The sequence below is a fragment of the Bos mutus genome, chromosome 28 (assembly GCF_027580195.1).
Source record: "Bos mutus isolate GX-2022 chromosome 28, NWIPB_WYAK_1.1, whole genome shotgun sequence".
Classification (NCBI taxonomy): Eukaryota; Metazoa; Chordata; class Mammalia; order Artiodactyla; family Bovidae; genus Bos; species Bos mutus.
Genome location: NC_091644.1, coordinates 35,643,513 through 35,664,904, shown reverse-complemented (window position 1 = coordinate 35,664,904; position 21,392 = coordinate 35,643,513). Strand labels below are relative to the sequence as shown.

The window sequence follows — 21,392 nt, the reverse complement described above, 5'->3', positions numbered from 1 at the left end:
TCGGTTTGCTTTCTCTTGATTAAAGTGACTTGGAGTAGTGTGAAGGAAAAAGGAAGCATTGCCACGTCTTGCTTATAGTTCATATAAGATAGATGGTGTTCTAACATTTAATAATAAGTTCTGCACATTATTAAAAATAAGTTACTCAGATGATTGGGCTAATGATTCACTGGATAGAAAAATGAAGTTTACTTAAACACTTGATATTGTTCATCATTTCAAATATGTTACTGCTCTACATTCTAAGTCTCCTTAAAACACAGACTCAAACAATTAGGATATGAAACTGTGATTATACTTTTAAATATTCTCAGTGCAGTAGAAATCTGCCTCTGAAGAGACAAAAGACTGAACAGGGCTCCTTTTTGATAAAGAAAAATAATAACCACACTCACAATTTTATTTTTGTGTCAGGAAGATGCCTTCTGAACTATGGTAAGGAATCAATAAATTTTATATATTGGTATTGCTGAAAGTCATTAGTGACACGTAAAGCACAAGCAGCAAAATAAAAAAAAAACAAGTGGGACTCCAACAAACTAAAAAGCTTCTGCACTGCAAAAGAAACAATTAACAAAACGAAAAGGCAGCATATGGGATGCGAAACCATATTATGCAAACCACAGTATGTGATAAGGGGTTAATGTCCAAAATATATAACAAGCTTATGCAATTCCAAAATAACAAATAGCAATAGCAGAACCCCAAATAATGCAATCAAAAATAGACAAAAGAACTGAATAGACATTTTCCCAAAGATGTGTGAAGGGCAAACAGATACGTGAAAAGATGCTTATCACCACTAGTCATTAGTGAAATGCAAGTCAAACCCACCCTGAGATATCATCTCCTACCTTTTAAAATGGTCATCATCAAAAAGACAAAAGATAACAAATGCTGATGAGGTTGCAGAGCAAAGGGAATCCTGTCCTCTTGGTGGGATTGTAAACTAGTAGAGCCGCTGTGGGAAACAGTATAGAGGATCCTCAAAAATGAAAAATAGAACTACCGTATGATCCAGCAGTTTGGGGAATATAGCCAAAGGAAATGAAAACATTAATGAGGAAAGATATATTCACCCCCCATTTTCAGAGCAGCATTATGATAACCACGACAGTGGAAACAACCATTGATGGATGAACGGATAAAGAAATTGTGTTACCTGTGTACAGTGGAATACTGTTTAGCTATAAAAATGAGGAGATTCTGCCATTTGGGACAACATGGATGGGCCTTCAGGGTATTAGCTAAGTCCAACAGAGAAAGACAAATACTGTATGATCTCACTTATTTGTGGAATCTGAAACAACAACAACAAAAGGAAACTCAGGAAAAGAGATCAGCTTTGCGGTTATCAGAGGTGGAGAAGAGGGAAATTGGAGGAAGGGTCAAAATTACAAGCTTCCAGTTCTAAGTAAGTACTAGGGATGTAGTGTACATCATGGTGACTAATGTACATCATGGTTAACACTGCTATATGATATATAAGAAAAATGTTAAGAGATTAAATCTTAAGAGTTTTTATCTCAAGGAAAATGTTTTTTTTCTTTTTTTTGTATTCTCTTTTCATTTTATCTACATAAGATGATGAATGCTATCTAAAATTATTTGGTGATCATTGTATAATATTTGTAAGTCAAATCATTATGCTATACACCTTAAACTTATACCATGATATTTATCAATTATATCTCAATAAAACTAGGAAAAAGTGGTGCCCTCCATGCATGCAATATTCAGCTTAAGTTTAAATTCAGCTTAAATTTCAGCTTAAGGTTAAATTTCAGAGCCGTTTCCATCTTCTGGTTTCATAACAGTAATATAAAAGAGTATAAACTGAAGATAGTTTCTTCATAGTCCATTTTTCCCCTGAAGATAATCACAGCTAATATTGGTTTATATCTGTCTAGAACATCATGTATAAAAATTTTTTTCCATGGACTGTTGTATCATCTTTTATAATTTAATCATATATGGTTAAAAATATCAGAAATGCTAACCAAAACTACAGTGAATTTCTCCTAAAACCAGTCAAAATGGTCATCATCAAAAAAATCTACAAACAATAGATGCTAGAAATCGTATGGAGAAAAGGGAACCTTCTTACACTGTTGGTAGGAATGTAGATTGGTATAGCCAATATGGAGAACAGTATGGAGGTTCCTTAAAAAATGAAAAATAGAGCTACCAGGTATCCCATGCCTGTGCATATATCAGGAGAAAAACCATAAATCAAGAAGATACATGCACCCCAGGGTTTACTGCACCACTGTTTACAGTACCCAAAATATGGAAGCAACAGAGGATTGGATAAAGAAGATGTGGCATATAAATATACAATGGAATATTACTCAGCCATAAAAAGGAATGTAATTATTCCATTTGCAGAGACGTGGATGGACCTAGAGACTGTCATACAGAGTGATGTCAGGAGAAATGTCATATTGATACATTTATGTGGAATCTAGAAAAATGGTGTAGATGAAAGTTGTTTGCAAAGCAGAAATAGAGACACAGACATAGAGAACAAATGTATGGATACCGAGGTGGAAGACGGGTGGGATGTGGCACTTGGCATTTGGAGATTGGAATTAACATATGTACACTAATATGTATAAAATAGACAGCTAGTGAGAACCTACTGTACAGCACAGTGGACCTCAGCGCTTTGTGGTGACCTGAATGGGAAGGAAACCCAAAAAAGAAGAAATACATGTCTAAGTATAGCTGATTCTCTTTGCTGTACAGCAAAAACTAACAGAACATTGTAAAGCTATTATATTCCATTTAAAAATATTAAGACACTAAAAAAGCAAGAGAATCCAGGCTTAATTGATTAGGGCTCTGGCACAGATTTTCTTTAGTTCTCTTGGCTTTGTTCTTTGGTTCTTCGTTTCTCTAGTTACAGTAGGGCTGCAGCAATTTCAGGAATGATACCCAAATTCAGCATCATCCATAGGCACACAAAGCAGCTGACTTTCTTTGCTTTTATTTATGAGACTAATGAGATTTTCCCAGAAACCACCTGATGGACTTCCCCTTATATCCATTGTCACATAGTCGTTGCCCAGAATATTAACAAGCAAGAGGAACTGTGGCCAACACAACTGGCTTAGAGGGGAGAGAGGACACCTTTACAAAATTAGGGATTTTTCTGGAAGAAAGAGCAGGGTTATATATGTAAATGAATGTTGAGCAGACATGGCGTTATCCTCCTTAAGCCTTATTTCGAAAAAGTTATTTATATTTGGGATCCTCCAGGTTCTTGAGCCAAACTAGGTGTAGCAAGTTGTCAGTAAATCCTTATCCAGAAAGAAAAATCAAAGTCTGTGCTCAGTTGTTTCTGTATCTGGGGAATGTTAAACCCTTGCTTACTTCTTCACCCAACTGATTCATATAGTATTTGTTCCACAAAAGTACGTTGAGATGCTATTGTGAATTCCACGCTGGTAATGCAGGAATAAATAAAAATGCACCTTGTTTGTGAGGAATTTAGTGATCTAATAGTGAAAAGTAAAAGTAAATAATGATTGAACATGGGTGAAATATGCTTTGATACTGAAGTCCAATGAGAGTCCAGAGGAGGGAAGTCTTAATTACCTACCCAGCACTACCTCCCCTGTATAAAGACACACATCCCTTCATAAATGGCTGAGGTCTTCTACAGGTTAAAAACAATGAAAAACTCAACAGATTAGTCTGTTTATATTATAGACAAAATGATGTTACTAGCTATTTATATTGAAACTGAAATTCCCAATTAACTACTAATACCATTTTACTTTAAGAAGCTGGGTACTATATACCTTGCTGTTCAGGAGCATCCCTGGTAAAATACTGCTTTGGGAATGGCTCTGTGATGCTATTAAATGAACCAACATATTACTGACTAATGTGTTCGTTAGGCAGCATCTTGTCTAAAGCCTCTGTATATAACCATGTACCTGTCTTTCATCTGTGAAATTAGTGCAGTGATTTAGAAGGTGAACATGATTATAACTTCTTAAAAGGCTCATAGCTAAAAGTATTCACTGAGCAGCAACTATTTGTCTACCACTTATAAGAATGTGGACATTTGTCTATGTTTGAAATATATGCCCTCTATTTGTAGACACTTTGTTTTATTGTCTTTTTGTCTCTAAAAAGACAACTTCCTACTCTGAAGCAAAGTATACTACATATTTCTATGTGTTTGAATGATGTGGTTTCCAGAGATACCAGCACCAAACTCAATAAGGAGGTCAGTATGTAATTGAATCACCAGCATGTAATCGAATCACCATGCCAGAGTTATGCACTGCTTTAGATTATGACTCTTTAATGTATAGATTATTTTATTACATTACTGTCATTCAATTTGAACATCTTCTTCAGATCTTTTGTATTTAAAGTAAAAAAAATTTCATGTGTAAATACTTGCTTAATTCACTTGCTATCAAATATTTGTGATAGATTCTGAATTTACCAGTAATTTAAAGATATTCATGACCTGTTGAACTAAACAACTTCTAATTTTTATTCTCTTAAAGTAAACTTTATTTTCTTAAAAAATTGCAGTCTAATTTGACAGAATATATCCTTTTAAACTATTTTTTATCACATGCTACTTATCCTCACTTCCCGCATAACCTCACTAGCACCATTTCTTACCTCACTTGAGTTTTCTCCAAAACATTTCTTTTCCTTCTGTCATATTAATATTGTGCATTTGTGTTTTTATTTTTTGTCTTTATTAATTTTCATTGGAGTATCGTTACTTTACAGTGTTGTGTTAGTCTCTATGATACAGCTAAGTGCATACTGCTGTGTGGATATAGCTGTATTCACTTAGCTTGGTGAATATTTAGGTCACAAATATTGAGTAGAGTTCCCGGTCCTCTACGGTAGGCTCTCACCAGTTCCCTATTAATAGTTTATATATATAGTTTCTATAGTGTGTATATGTCAGTCCCCATCTCCCAGTTCATCCCACCCCCATTCACTCTTGGTATTCACACACTTGTCTCTATTTCTACTTTGCGATAAGATCATTTACACCATTTTTTAAAAAATTCCATATATATGTGTTAATATACAGTATTTGTTTTTCTCTTTCTGACTTACTTCACTCTGTACAATAGTCTCTAGGTCCATCCATGATGGACTGGATTTTGATGACTGGATTTTGTTCCCTTTCACGGTTGATAATATTCCATATGTACCACATCTTCTTTATTCGTTTATTTGTTGATGGACATATAAGTTGTTTCCATGTCCCGCCTATTGTATATGGTGCTGCAGTGAACATTGGCGTGCGTATGTCTTTTCGATTTATGATTTTCTCTGGGTGATTTTTATTTTTAAATAAACTATTCATCTCTGATAGAGTGTAAATCCCATGAATGCAGATCAAATGCAATGCTTTTGATCTATTGTGTTCACTGGCTTTAGCATGAACACCTAGGACAAAGCATGTAATGAAACAGTCAGTAAATATTTGCTGACTTGAGACATTGAAAGATAGGTATTATAAACCTAAGAATTAAGGGGCTGAAAAGAAAACCAACAATTCTGTGCCTACTATTATAGTAGCAGTTTTGAACCTAAGTATAGCATTGACTGTTAAGCACAGCTATGTTTCTCCTTGCCCTGCTCTACTCTGAGAGAAAAGAACTCTATTCAGAAGAGGAAGTGAGGGTAAACTTTGGGGGTTAGAACAATATGCATCCTTGTTTGCCTGCCCAGGTCAGGTTAACACGTGTCACAACTCAATTCCTGTTATCCCTCCTTCACTGTCCATGGTGCTCCAGTCCAGGTGAGAAATTATTTGGCCATCCCCTGTTGTGGTATCTTGATGAATCAGATAAAAATTACAAACCTCTTCCCCAGGGGGAAAAAAAAGGATAATTTCTATACATACAGAATCTTTCATATAATTTCAGATTTAAGGACTTACATGGAAATCAAGCAACTTTTGACTTGTAGCTGCATAGTGGTAGAATCTATACTTTTTTGCAACTAACCTCAGACCTGTGAGAGCAAGACAGAATCCAGGGGGCTCTGTGTAGCTTAGAGACCAGATGGACCATCTGGACAAGGAAAGGCCAATATGGGCAATATGACCAGGTGTGACTTCTGAGATAACAGTGAAGCAATTATCTCTTAAGACCCCAACAGAGCTGGGGTCGAGTTCTTTATTGGAATAGGAAACCTTGAAACTGTCCTTAGGCCATTGACAGAGTACAGAGAACAGCACACCAAAGGCACACAGAATGCGCTCTGCATTGTAGGCAACTGATATCCATGGTTTTGGAGGCAGTGAGCCTGGTGTGAGATAAGAAGAACCTACTGAAATCACTGCATGATCTGACATGAGAGAGAAGTGTCCCAGTGAGATCAGACAGTGTAAAGGAAGTGAGAAGTGAGAGAGAAATCACAGCAGAGACAATAGAAGAAGCAATGGTCAGCCACAAAATTTAATACTTCATTCGCTGGAGTTACTTGCGGTTGTTTGTTCTGTAGACTTATGATGAATAACTGTGTTCCAAGTTCTGTGAACAGTAACTGGTGAGGTAGATCCTAAAGAGCTAGGAATGTTTTTTCCAGAATAGGACATAAGTGGAATCTGTGCCTTATAAACTATAAATGTTTGAGTGAGGAGGGTGAAGAAATAAAAACAAGATGCCAGGGAAAAGATAAAAACTGAGATTTTCTTTACACACCCATGGCCTGGAGACTGTTTTATTTCTAATGGTATTAGTGTGTCCAACAATTATGAATAGGAAAATGAGTGATATTGTGTTATTTATTCATGAGATATAATCTCTATGCCTCCAGTATGGATTTGAGGTCAATGCTACATAGGTATTTAAATTCAGTAAATTTGTAGTTTGTTTCACCATAAAGAGTTTGTAGTTCCTTTGAAAATAATTCAAGAACTGCTTAGGAAGAAACCTGTGAACAGGGGATTCAGCCGATGATTAGATGACTCTGGTTGTGTTTTGTTGAGGACTGTTTTGATTATGGCTTCTTTCTAGGTATTTAACTTGCCTGTAACTGTTGAATAAGCTGTTCCCTGAGCAGACTCTTCCTAATTTCATTAATTTAATTGTTGCCAAGTGAACAATCAGTTTTATGAAGGAACTTGAGGTTTTAGTTTCTCTGTCTAGCTTTAGTTAGTTTTTCTTTTTTTCTTAAACTTTTATATTGAAGTGTAGCAGATTAACAGTGTTGGGATAGTTTCAGGTAGCCAGCAAAGGGACTCAGCCCTATACATGTGCATCCACCCTCCCAGAAACTCCCCTCCCATCCAGGCTGCCGCATAACATTGAGCAGAGTTCCCTGTGCTGTCCAATAGGCCCTTGTCAGTTATCCATTTTAAATGTAGCGGCATGTACATACAATCCCAATTGTATGTACACAGATTGAATGTACAATTTGTACAATCCCAAACTTCCTATCTCTTCTCATCCTTCCTCCCCTGCCCTGTAACGATAAGTCTGTAAGTCTGTTCCTGTTTTGTAAATAAGTTCATTTGTATAGTTTCCTTTTAGATCTTACATATAAAGGATATAATATGATATTTATCTTTTTCTGTCTGACTTATTTCACTCAGTGTAACAATTTCTAGGTCCATCCATATCGCTGCAAATGGCATTATGCCATTCTTCTTGATAGCTGAGTAATATTCCACTGAATATATGTACCACATCTTCTTTATCCATTAGTTAGTTTTTCATACTCTCCACTCTCTATCAGGTTGGATTCACTCCCTGAATAAGCTCTATTTTCCCCTGATACATTTCTCATATTCTTACCACACTTAATTCCTCAACCTGCAGTTCTGCATCTTTCAGAATTTTACCCTGTCCTTCTATGCTTATGTCCAAGAAAGTGTCTTCCTTGAATATTTTCATAATCCTCCCAGCCAGAAGTAATATTTTACTCAGAGATCCATATCACTGGATTTTTAATTTTTTCCTCATTTTTCTCATAATAATTGGGTATACATTATATATAATTTCTTTACATTAGAATATGTGTTTAATTTCTGAAAATGTTTTTATTTCACTTAATTTTTGAAAGCAATTTCAAATTTACAGAAAATTGTTTGAAAATGTCCCATAGCCTTTTCCTTCCCCCACATCCCTTATTATTATAAAATCTTGCATTAATGTGGTACATTTGTTATAACTCACAAATATTACCACCCCAAGTTCATGGTTTACATTAGGGCCAATATTGACAAATCATTATTTAAACTTCACAGTTTACATTATCACTCTTTGTACTGTACAATCTAAAAATTCTGACATGGACTTCACTGATGGTCCAATGGTTAAGACTCTGTGCTAACAATGCATGGGATGAGAGTTTGATCCCTGGTGAGGGAACTGAGATCCCACATGCCATGCAGCATGGCCAATTTTTTTTTTTTTAAAGTTAATATATTATGTTTTGTATCCACTATTCCTGGTATGAGACAGAATAGTTTCACTAAAGTCCCCTGAACTTCACCTTTTCATGTCTTCCTCCCTTCTAACCACTGATCTTTTTATTGGCTCAATAGTTTTACCATTTTCCATAATGTCATATACTTTGAATCGTTCAGTATGCTGCCTTTTCATTCTGGCTTCTTTCACATAGTGTGATGCGTTTAAGGTTTCTCTATGTCTTTCCTTAGCTCGAGAGCTCATTTCTGTTTATTACTGAGTTGGCATCACTGACTTAATGGACATGAGTTTGAGCAAGTTCTGGGACATGGTGAAGGACAGGGAAGTCTGGTGTGCTGCAGTCCATTGGGTTGCAAAGAGTTGGATACGAATGAGTAAGTTAACAACAACAATATTCCATCACCTGGATATACAGTAGTTTGTCTATCTATTGAAGAACATTTTGATTGCTTCTAAGTTTTGGCAATTATGAATATAGCTGCTATAAACTCACGTGTAGACTTTGATGTAGACATAAGCTTCCAGCTCCTTTGGGTAAATATGAAGGAAAGAGATCACTGGATCATATGTTGAAATTGTGTTTATTTTTGTGAGACTGCTATACTGACTTTTCTAGAGTGTGTACCTCGTGGCATTCCAGCTAATAATGAATGAAAGTTCCTATTGCTGCACCTCATCATTGGCATTTGGTGGTATCAGTTTTGGATTTTGGCCATTCTCATAGTTTTGTAGTTGTATCTTACTGTTGTTTTAATTTAAAAGCTCCTGATGACATATGATGTACACCATCTTTTCATATACTTACATGGCATCTGATATCTTTTTTGTGAGGTGTCTATTGATGATACCTTTTTCCAAATTTTAAATTGGATTGTTTATTTTCATATTGTTAAGTTTTTAAATTGAAATATAGTTGATTTACAATGGCGTATTTCTACTGCACAGCAAAGTGATTCAGTTCTACATATATGTACGTGTGTGTGTGTCTGTGTGTGTAATTGTTCTGTAGTCACTGTGTCATGTCCAGCTGTTTTGTAACCCCATGAACTGCAGCCCGCCAGTTTCTTCTGTCCATGAGATTTTCCAGACAAGAATACTGAAGAGGGCTGTAGTTTCCTTCTCCAGGGGATCTTCCCAACCCAGTGATCAAACCCACATCTCCTGCTTAGCAGGCTGATTCTTTACCCCTTAGCCACCAGGGATGCCTCTACACACACATGCATGTATACTTATGTTTTCTTTTCCATATTTTTTCAATCATGGCTTATCACAGATGTGAATATAGTTTCCTGTGCTATAGAGTAGGACCTTGTTGTTTATCGATTCTCTATATAATAGTTTGCATCTGCTGATCCCAAATTTCTCATTCATCCCTCCCCATCCCCTCTTCCCCTTGGCAACCACAAGTCTGTTCTCTGTGTCTGTGAGTCTGTTTTGTAGATAGGTTCATTAGGGTCATATTTTGGATTTCACACATAAGGGATATTATATTTATCTTTCTCTTTCTGACTTCAGTTAGTATGATATTCTGTAGGTCCATCCATGTTGTTGCAAATGGCATTATTTCATTCTTTTTTGGGGTGAATAGTATTCTATTGTATATCATATTTTTGCATTTTAAGAGTTTTTGTATATTTTGAATATGAGAATTTTATAATATATATATTTTGTAAAGTTTTTTTCCCACTTGTGAGTTGACTTTTCATTTGGCTGCCCGTGTCTTTCACAGAGAAGAAGATTTAATTTTAATGAAGTCCAGCTTAACAATTTTCCTTTCATGGATCATGCTTTGTCATTATATCTATAAAAGTCATTACCAAACCCAAGGTCACCCAGATAGCCTCCCATGTTATCTTCTAGGAGTTTTATAGTTCATATATTATTTTAAGGCTGTGACCTGTTTAGAGCTCATTTTTGTGAAAGTTTTAAAATCCGTATCTTAGAATCTTTTTCTTTTCTTTCTTTTCTTTTTTGTATACAGATGTCAAGTTGTTCCAGCACCACTTGGTGAAAGACTGTCCTCTTTTCATTGAATTACTTTTGTGAAAGATAAATTGGTTCCATTTGTGCGGGTCTGTTTCTGTGCTGTCTGTTCTTTCCGTTGGTCCATTTGTCTGTCCTTTCATGAGTACCACACTCTCTTGACTCCTGTAACTTTATAGTTAAGTCTTAACGTTGGGCAGTATCAGTTCTCTTACTTTATTCTTCTCCTTCAATGTTGTTTCGGCTTTTCTGGGTCTTTTGTTTTCCCATAGAAACTTTACAGTAAGTTTCTCTCAGTATCCACAAAATAACTTGCTGATATTTTGATTGACATTGCACTGAATTGTTTTGTTTAAATCGTTGTACACCCTTTGTTATACCCATCCCTTTTTTAAATAGTGAATGGATGTAGAATTTATTTGAGTTTATTATTATTCATAGTAGATCCATCCAGAGTTCATTTAAGATTACTGTTTAACTTGATTTTATTTCCCCTAGTGGCTAAGAAGAATGCCCATCGCTTTTCATGACTGATGATTCCTTTCCTTATTTATTGTGATGCCTTTCTTAGTCATACATTAAGTTCATACATTCCCAGATGGGTTATTCTAAGCTGAATATTCTGTCACACATGTCTGTCTATTATTATACCAAAACAGTATTGATTTAATCACTGTATTTTAGGAACATTTTAATATTTAAATATTAAACATTTAATATTTAATAATATTCTCTTTTTCCCCTCACTAATTGTTCGTACTCTTCTTAAATATTTATTTTCCCAGATGGATTTACTTGTGGTATTTAATCAAACTTAGTAATTCTGGTAAGAGCTTACGCAGAAGAGAATTACTATATTTGCTTAGCACCCATCAGTTTGAATTTGTTAACATTAAACTTTATGTACAAGCCCCATTTTAATATATTCTATGCTTGAAAATGGAGATATTGGTAGTTTTGAGTTAGAGAGTGTATATACTGTTCTTCACAATTTGGACAAATTCAGAAAGCAATGTAAAGAGCATTACAGGATCTTTTCTATTCTAAAAAAAGAATAACTTAGGAAGCAGTAGATCTTTGTCTTCTATTACTCAGTTTAAATTTTAAAAGAAAAAAATTTAAACTTCCAAGTGAAAATTCTAAATCTTTTCCTTATTAAGTTAAACATAATATTGTGGGAGATGGCCAAGTTTACTGTATTGTATAAGTCTGTTTCAATTTTTGACATTATTTGACAAATTAAAATAACATTCTGTCTAATACAAAAATCAAAATAAAGGAAATTGGGCTAAAGTATAATTCAGTGCATCATTGGACTTACTTGGTGACTTCATTTGTTTAATTAAATTTATGGTGAGTTTTTCTCACAAATTGATGGCAGAGAGAACTTTGTGGTCTTACGTTGCTTAAGAATGAGATGGCATCAGTGATAAATTCTACTAAACATTTAAAGGAGAATTAATACCAATTCTTCTTAAACTTTTCCAAACAATAGAAGGTGAAGAAGAACTAAAGAACCTCTTGATGAAAATGAAAGAGGAGAGTGAAAAACTTGGCTTAAAACTCAACATTCAGAAAATTAATATCATGGCACCTGGTCCCATCACTTCATGGCAAATAGATGGGGAAATAGTGACAGACTTTATTTTCTTGGGCTCCAAAATCACTGCAGATGGTGACTGCAGCCATGAAATTCAAAGATGCTTGCTCTTTGGAAGAAAAGTTATGACCAACCTAGACAGCATATTAAAAAGCCAGAGACATTACCTTGCCAACAAGGGTTCGTCTAGTCAAAGCTATGGTTTTCCCAGTGGTCGTGTATGGATATGAGAGTTGGACTGTGAAGAGGGCTGAGTGCTGAAGAGTTGATGCTTTTGAATTTGGTATTAGAGAAGACTCTTAGACAGCAATGGGATCCATCCAGTCCATCCTAAAGGAAATCAGTCCTGAATATTCATTGGAAGGACTGATGCTGAACCTGAAACTCCAATACTCTGGCCATCTGATGCGAAGAACTGACTTATTGAAAAGACCCAGATGCTGGGTAAGATTGAAGGTGGGAGGAGAAGGGGATGACAGAAGATGAGATGGTTGAATGGCATCCCCGACTCAATGGACATGAGTTTGAGTAAACTCCAGGAGTTGGCAGTGGACAGGAAGGCCTGCTGCGCTGCAGTCCCTGGGTTCGCGAAGAGTCGGACGCAAATGAACTGAAACAATATAAGAGGAGAAATACTTCTGAACATATTCACTGAGGCCAGCATTAGCTGAAACCAAAACCAGACAAGAACAGCACAAGAAAAGAATATTATAGGTCAATATCCTCTGATGAATATAGAGGAGAAAATTCTGTACAAAACTGAATTCGACAATAATTAAAAGGATCAATGCCATGACCAACTGGGGTTTTTTCCAGTGATGTGAGGATGGTTTATCATCCACAAATCAGTCAGTGTGATACACCTCATTAACAAAACAAAGGGTAAAAATCATGACCATCTTAACAGAGGCAGAAAGACCATTTGACAAAGTTCAATATCCATTTATGATTGAAAAACTCTCCATAAAGTGGGTGTAGAGGGAGCATACCTCAACTTTCTAAAGGTCATATCTAACAGGTCCACAGCTAACATTGTACTCAACTGTGGAAAGATGAAAGCTTTTCCTCTAAGATCAGGAACAAGACAAGGACACCCACTCTTCCTATGTCTATTCAACACAGTACTGAAAGTCTTAAGCAGAGAAAAAGAAAAGGTATGAGATTGGAAAGGAGGAATTAAAATTATCACACTTCACAGGTGATATGATGTTATATAGAGAAATGAATTCAGTAAGCCTGCAGGTTAAAAAAAAATCAATATACAAAAATTTGTTGCATTTCTCTACACTAATAGAAACTATCAGAAAGAGAAATTAAAGAAACAGTGCCATTTACAATTGGGTCAAAAAGAATAGGAATAAATTTAACCACAGTGGTGAAGAGCCTTTACACTGAAAACTATGACATTGGTGAAAGAAATTGAATAAGAAACAAATAAATGGAAAGATATTCTGTGCTTATAGTAATGAAAAGAGTATGGTATTAGCAAAAAAAAAAAATACACATAGATCAGTGGAACATAGCAGAGAACCCAGAAGTATACCCATGCATAGATGGCCAATTGACTTATAACAAAGGTGCCAGTGTAAACCAAAATATAGTACTGAGAAAACTGCACAGAGTCTCGCAAAAGAATGAAAAGGGACCCCTATTTTATACCATGCACAAAATCAATTGATAATGGTTAAAGACTTGAAGTTCTATGACCTGAAACCATAAAACGTTTGCAAGAAAACATAGGCAGTAAGCTTCCTGACATCGGTGTTGGTGAAGGTTTTCTGGATTTGATACCAAAAGCAAAGACCACAAAAGCAAAAATCAACAATTGGGACTTCATCAAACCTAAAAGCTTTCAGACAGAAAAGGAAATCATGAACAAAATGAAAAAGGAACCTATGAAATAGGAGGAAATATTTGCAAATTACATCTCTGATAAGGTGTTAATATCCAAAATATTAAAGAACACATACAACTCAATAACAAAATGAAACAATCTGATTAAACCAGGGGCAGAGAATCTGAATAGGTATTTTCCTAAAGATATATAAAGGCCAAAGTATACATAAATTGATGCTCAAGATCTAATCATCAGAGAAATGCAAATCAAAACTTTGGTGAAATCTAATTTTTTGACTGTTGGATGGCTGTAATAAAAAAAATCCAACTGTTGACAAGTATGTGGAGAGAAGAGAATCCTTGTGCACTGTTGGTGGGAATGTAAATTCAGGCATCCACTGCAGAGGATCCTTGAAAAGCTACAATTCAACTGTTGTGCTGCTGCTGCTGCTGTCGCTTCAGTCGTGTCCAACTCTGTGCGACCCCATAGATGGTAGCCCACCAGGCTCCCCCGTCCCTGGGATTCTCCAGGCAAGAACACTGGAGTGGGTTGCCATTTCCTTCTCCAATGCATGAAAGTGAAAAGTGAAAGTGAAGTCGCTCAGTCGTGTCCGACTCTTAGCAACCCCATGGACTGCAGCCTACCAGGCTCCTCCGTCCATGGGATTTTCCAGGCAAGAGTACTGGAGTGGGGTGCCATTGTATGATCCAGCAATTCCACTTCTGGGTATTTATCCAAAGGACAGGAAAATACTAACTTGGAAAGATATGTGTTCCCCATATTTATTACAGCATTATTTTCAGTAGCCAAGACATGGAACACCCATGGATGAATTCATAAAGAAAATGTGGTATATGCACACGGTGGAATATTATTCAGCCACAAAAGAAATAATTTTTGACAATATGGATGGACCTTGAAGGGATTATGCTGGAACAAGTGAAATAGAGAAAGACGAAAACTGTATAATTTCACTTTTGTATGGAATCAGAAAAACATACACAAAAACTGAACCCGTAGTTCCAGAGAACAGATTGGTGGTTGCAGGGGCAGGGTATTGGAAGAGGGAAAATGGGTGAAGGTGGTCAAAATATACAACCTTCCAGTTATAAAGTAAGTAATCCCTGGAAACATAGTGTACAGCATGTTTGCTATAGTTAATAACATTGTATTTAAAAGTTAAGATAGTAGATCTAAAAAGTGCTCATTACAAGAAAAAAATTGTAAGTATGTGGTCATGGATATTAACTAGGTTTATTATAATGATCATTTCACAATATATGCAAATATAAAATCATTCATTTAATATGAAGTTATGTCAATTATATCTCAGATTTAAAATATTAAAAAAATAAGTACTATTAAAATTCACATTACCATGAAGAAGTCCAGACCCAGATGGCTTCTCTGGTCAATTCTAAAAAACATTTGAGAGAGCGATAACCTTAATCTTAACCTGTTTCAGAATCCTTCTCAACTAATTATATGATGTCAACATAGCCATGGTCCTAAACCATGAGAAAGATCTTGCCAGAAAAAAGTTGTTATATGTTAATATTCATCAAAGTAATAGACTCAGAAATCCTCTGTAAAATACTAGTAAATCAAATTTATGGATATATAAAATCTATAGCATATTATAGCTAACATGGGATTCAAAAGTAGTTAATGTATCCACAAAACCGATTAACATCTTTGACCATATTAAAAGACGAAAAGGGAAAGATTGTGTATTTTAATTGATACCGTCAAAACATTTAAAACATAAATAATTTGTTGCAAACTTAGTAAATTTGTAAGGTAAGAAATTCTTTAATCTGATAGAAACTGTAAAATGGAAAACCAGTGAAATATTGAATTATTTTAGTATAATAAAGGAATGATGGTAGGCACTTTTGGATTTAAAAAGTGTATTTAGCAAAGTTAGAACTCAGTATAAATTTTCAGCTACCTTTTATATATTAGCAAAAATAAAATAAAAATTTCAAACTGAGTTCACTTATCTTAGTATAATTCCACAACATATACCTCAGAATAATTATAATGAAAGATGTGCAAACCTTTCTATTGAAAATTGAAAAACATTTTGAAGGAAACTAAAGATGACCTAAAATAAAGAGGAATGTATGATGTTGGAAGGCAGTATATTATAAAGATGGCAGTTCTCTCTAAGTTTATCAGTTAATCAGTGCAATCAAAATCAAAATCCCAACAGGTTTTCTTTTTGTGTGCATGATAATTTGTAAGTCTGTTCTCATATTACAGGAAGTGAAGAGGGTCAGTATTAACAAATGTAATGTTGAGGAACAAAATTGGAGCCTTTGGCTATCAGATATCAAAAATTATTTTGATGGAATAGTGGTTACGATAACAGGAATAGAAAAATAGGCCAGAATAGAATAGAGTTCATCAGTAGCTCTACAAGTTAGTAACTTGACTTATGACGGAAGTGGCAGTGCAGTGCAGTGGGCTCAAGAATTATCTTTTTGTTAAAGATAATCAGGTCAATTGAATAGATAAATGAAGGGAAAATGAATTTAAATTCTCTCCATAGTACCATATACTCCCCAAATCAATACGAAACAGATTGTAGGTCTCAGGTAAGAGTTAAGATAATGAATTGTCTCAAAAATAATGTAGAAGGGTCTTTTCAGGACAAAAAGCACCAGCAATGAAGGAAAAGATTCAGAAATTATGCCCAAACTAAGAATGTCTGTCCTCAGAGTTACCATTAAAAAATGGAAAAGACAGGACACAGACATGGAGAGGATATTTGGAAAGCATGAACAGTTCTGACAAATCACTAAGAACAAAAACAGATCAACTAATAGCAAAAAATGGGTAAAAGACTTGAACAAATATTTCACTATGGAGATATTCCAAATTTCCAAAGCATATAAAAAAGTGCTTCATCAAATGGCAGGGAAATGCAGCTGAAAACTGTGATGAGGTATCACATTCCCCAGAAGAGCTAAAATTGAAAAGACTAGTAATACCAAGTATTGGCAAGACGGGGAGCAAGTGAAACTAATATACTTCTGATGAGAATTAAATGCATGCCACCATTTTGGAAATCTCTTTGGCTGTATCAACTATAGCTAAACATTTATAAATCCATGATCAACAAATTCCACTCTTGGTCTATACCAGTGGATATATATATATATTCCTATATTCACCAAAAGATATGTACAAGAATGCTCACCACAACATTTTTTGTAATAGCCCCAAGCAGGAAACAATCCAAATGTTCAACTGTTCAGTGAGTCAAGGTCATTAAGTCATGTCCTACTCTTTGCGACCCTATGAACTATACAGTGTATGGAATTGTCCAGGCCAGAATACTGGAGTGGGTAGCCATTCCCTTCTCCAGGGGATCTTCCCAACCCAGGGATCGAACCCAGGTCTCCTGCCTTGCAGGTGGTTTCCTAAACAGCTGAGCCACAAGGGAAGCCCATTCAACTGTTGAATGGGTAAATAAATTGTGACATATTCATATGGTGGAATATTATAAGCAGAGAAAATGAATTTCTTACCACTACATGCGACACCATGATGAATCTTAGAGACCTAATGACAGCTAAAGAAGCTAGATAAAAAGAGAACACAGGCTGTATTTCCAAATTAGAAAAATAATCAATGGTGATAGAATAGTAGTTGCCTTTGGAGAGGGCATGAAGGCAGCATCTGGGTTGTAGGTTCTGTCCTATTATTAGATCTGGGTGATGATTACATGGGTTTGTTTATTGACTTGAAGTTTTATGAAGTTATATATTTTATGAAGTAAGCCTGGTGTGCTGTGATTCATGGGGTCACAAAGAGTCAGACATGACTGAGCGACTGAACTGAACTGAAAGTTTTATGAAGTTACATATTCAGGATTTATATATTTTTCTGAATTTGTTATATTTATTAAAAATGTGAGCCCTCCAAACTGTAATTTTACTTTAAAAAATTGAAATGACTTTATTGTCTTTTGAATCCTTGAACACACTGTGCAAATTTCTCATGTTCTTCTTCTCAATCTTAATAATAAACATGTGCAGTGGAGAATTATTTATAGGGTAGTTTTTTGTTTTTCACTTTTGTCTATTTTTAAAAAGGGTAATGGATTGCAGGCATGTATTAAATATTTCAAATACTTTTTTTATGTTATACCTTGATATTAAAAATTTTATATTCATGATGGATGTTTTATTGTTGTGTTGTAATTATCTAGGTGAACTTTATCTAGGTGAAAAAGCAGACCTACTGTTTGAATAACTGAAACTAACTAAAATATTTGATATCATAAGAATCTATATGTTCATTTTACATTCTCTTATCTTGATGTTAACACACTATATTTAGGTGACACTTCACCATAACAGATACTGGGTGAAAAATTCCAAATTAGATAGAGACTAAAAGTTTGAAGCAAAAGAGAAGCAAAAAGATGAGGTATCTTGGTACTGGCATACAAAGAAGTGCTTAGGAGAATGCAACTTTGAAGTTACAAACCCAATTTCAAGATCAAGTCCAATCGTTTTTTTCCAACAACTTTGTTGTTGTTGAGGAAAATTTGTGACGCATTTGCATGTCATTTGTTTCCTCATATATAAAATGCAGGCAGTAAGGTTACATGTAAAGTGTTTAGCTCAAAGTCTGGCACATAGTAACTTCTAATTGTATGACCTATCGGTTTAATAATGATAACATTTTTTACCTTAAACAGTAAAATAAGTTAAGCAACTTGGAAGAATCAACCAAATTTGTTTTTATAGATTATTGAGTAGTTCATATTTATGTACCCTAATTTATAATTTATATGTTCATTAAACATATATAAAATTATTGAAACATGCTAATTGTACATATTGACTAAAATATGAATACAAAAATGGAGATGTCATGTGGATGTTTCAACTTTTGTATGATGGTATAATAAAATTTAGATTTAACTACTTTTGTATTATATTCTTATGTCCTTTTTGCTAAATCAAGCTGTTCCTTAAATGACTGTTTTATTTTCTTTAATGGAAATTTTGTTTTTATTTGAAAATAATATTGCTCATTTTTGGTCTTAAAATATGTAAGGCAGCTTTCTACAGATGGTAAAATATTTATTTTCTCTGAATTAATGGAGTTGATAATTTTTAAAAAGTCCCTCATACTTGGATAAAAAATTATTGGAATATTCATTTATCTTATGTGCTCTATGGATTTGATAATTGTTTAAACTATAAAATTGGTCCAGTTCGTTGTGGGATTTATATTTTCCTTCCATGATGAGCTACATATAAATCATTCCATTTTTCACTGTTAGTAGGCATTTAATTAAATAGTTCTTATTAACATTCATAAGTGTCATGAAATCTCTCTGCATCACTTATGCATAGTTACAACTTTTGCACTTTGTCAGTCTTTTAACTCTGGATCATTTGTCTTGTCTTTTATGTTTAGCTGAAATTTCACCCCCAGCACATGCTGTTGCTATGCCTTTCTTTGGCTATTTGGATACTGAGTCTGTTATATTATTGCTAACTAATTCCTGCTTCTTAAGAGACATTTTCTGTTTTATAATACAGATCTTTAAAGACTGTTTATTACTAATAACTAGTAACTATGACTCTTGATTACAGGTTCTCTTTCTTCTAGAAAAATCCCACAGCACTTTATCTTTGTGCTGATGCAAGTGTGTGTGTGTGTGTGTTAAAACTGAGATGTGAAAATAATGATGGGATAATGCAGTGTCTTTGTTAATCATTGAAAAATATGACATATCCTATTTTCCTGGTAAACATGAAAGGGAAATCATTTCATGTTTCCTTATTTTCAATGAAAGGCATAAATATAAGAATTTGTTCTTTTAAAGGTAGAAAAGTGAGTAATAATTACATTATACTTGCCATGATTAGATTGCTTTCCTGTGACTCAGGATCTAAAGAAATATATTCATTATTCTAATAGGTTTCATGCTTCAAATAAGGGCTTGAACTTTAGATAACAGCTAAATGTCTTGAAAGTATATAGTGAAAACCAGGACTTTTCATTCAGTAAAGTGTTCTTTCTTAAATAACAATGTATTCTTAAGTTCAAAGGTTGGGAGTAGGCTTAGAGATTTTTCTGAAGATGAAGTAAATTATTGAAGAAGCCAAAATGCTCTGTTACAAGTAATTAGTTGAATCTATTGAATTTCACTGGGCCTTCAAAACAATCCTACCTGTATACTTAGGTTGATATTTTTATATCAGTTTATAACATTTAAAAATATTTAGTATGTATGTGAATATTATGCATCTTTCCTTCTTGAAGCTTGTTTACTAAGGAATGGAGGTTCTTAGTTATGGCAACTATTCCTGTCTAGGTAGTGTGAGCTTTTGACTCAATTAATGAATTTTCTAAGGAAAAAAATTGCAGATAAACTTAAATGAATGAGGAGTTTGAAGCACACCTCAAGTTTCACTGATTACCAATCATATGTGCTAAAGAAGGGAGGTTGGTCATGGAAACTTAACCTTTAAGGTGAGTGTGTTGAGATTTTAAAATTTTGATGGATTGAACAGGATAAGGCAGTTTTTGTTAACATACGGCTTTGTGATTTGTTCTGTTTTATACTTTGGATATAATTATATTCACTTATTTTTTAAAGAGTCACATAATGGTTATGAGACTAACATACATTCATTAATAAATATGTTTTATTTATCAAAATAAATTTTGATGCAGTTTCAGAATTATTTGGTAGCATATACCATTTGTTATATTGTGAATTTTTACATAAGAGTGGAAAGATTTGGCTAAGAGAAATTTTATTATATCAGAGATGTATAGTTAGATGCTGTATTTCTAAATGGATCTTTTTTATTAAATAGATTCTTTTAGTTAGAGGAGAACAGTGGTTCCTGAATCAAAGGTTTGTAGGTTTGAGAATGTGATAAATGTTCACGTTTGCTTTTGAATAAATTAGGTTATTTTTATTTCATGTACCTGGTACATATTCAGCCCAAAGCCTTTTGAAGTTCTGATAACTAAATGAATTGAAATATTTTTGTGTGCTTGAGATTAAATGCTGTAAATTAAAAGTTTGAATACTGTTACCTGTCCTTCAGAATTGGATATAGGTTTTGGTGCAGGGACTACATTTCAGTTTATTTAAGTGACACTAATTAAAACCTTCCTAGCTTTTTATTTGTTTGCTTATTATTTATCTTGGCTTTTTCTTTCCACAGAAGGTTGATGTAGAAAAATGGGTATGTGTTTTCTAAGAGATTGTGATCTGAATGGCTGCATGTTTGCTGTTGCCTCTAATCTTTTTGTTTGGCTTCCTGGTGTGGCTGGTACTATTAGTATTCAAAGTAACTGCTATGTTGTAATTAATACGTATTTTACCAATCTTCAGTTGGAACTTTCTAAATTTCTAGTTTTGTTTCTTTGAAAATGGGATCTAGTCAAATATTCTCTATTACTAGAACATTCATTTCAGTTCAGTCACTTAGTCGTGTTTGACTCTTTTTGACCCCATGGACTGCGGCACCCTAGCCTTCCCTGTCCATCACCA

The 21,392-nt window shown here is 34.4% G+C and overlaps 1 protein-coding gene across 1 annotated transcript in view; it reads left to right on the top strand.

Annotated features, from left to right (window-relative positions):
- RYR2 (ryanodine receptor 2) overlaps positions 1-21,392 on the top strand; it is an 819,609-nt gene that overhangs the window by 297,177 nt on the left and 501,040 nt on the right. Inside the window, exon 4 of the mRNA XM_070364567.1 lies at positions 21,064-21,084. Within this exon, the coding sequence (XP_070220668.1) occupies positions 21,064-21,084 (21 nt within the window). The remainder of the gene's footprint in view (positions 1-21,063; positions 21,085-21,392) is intronic.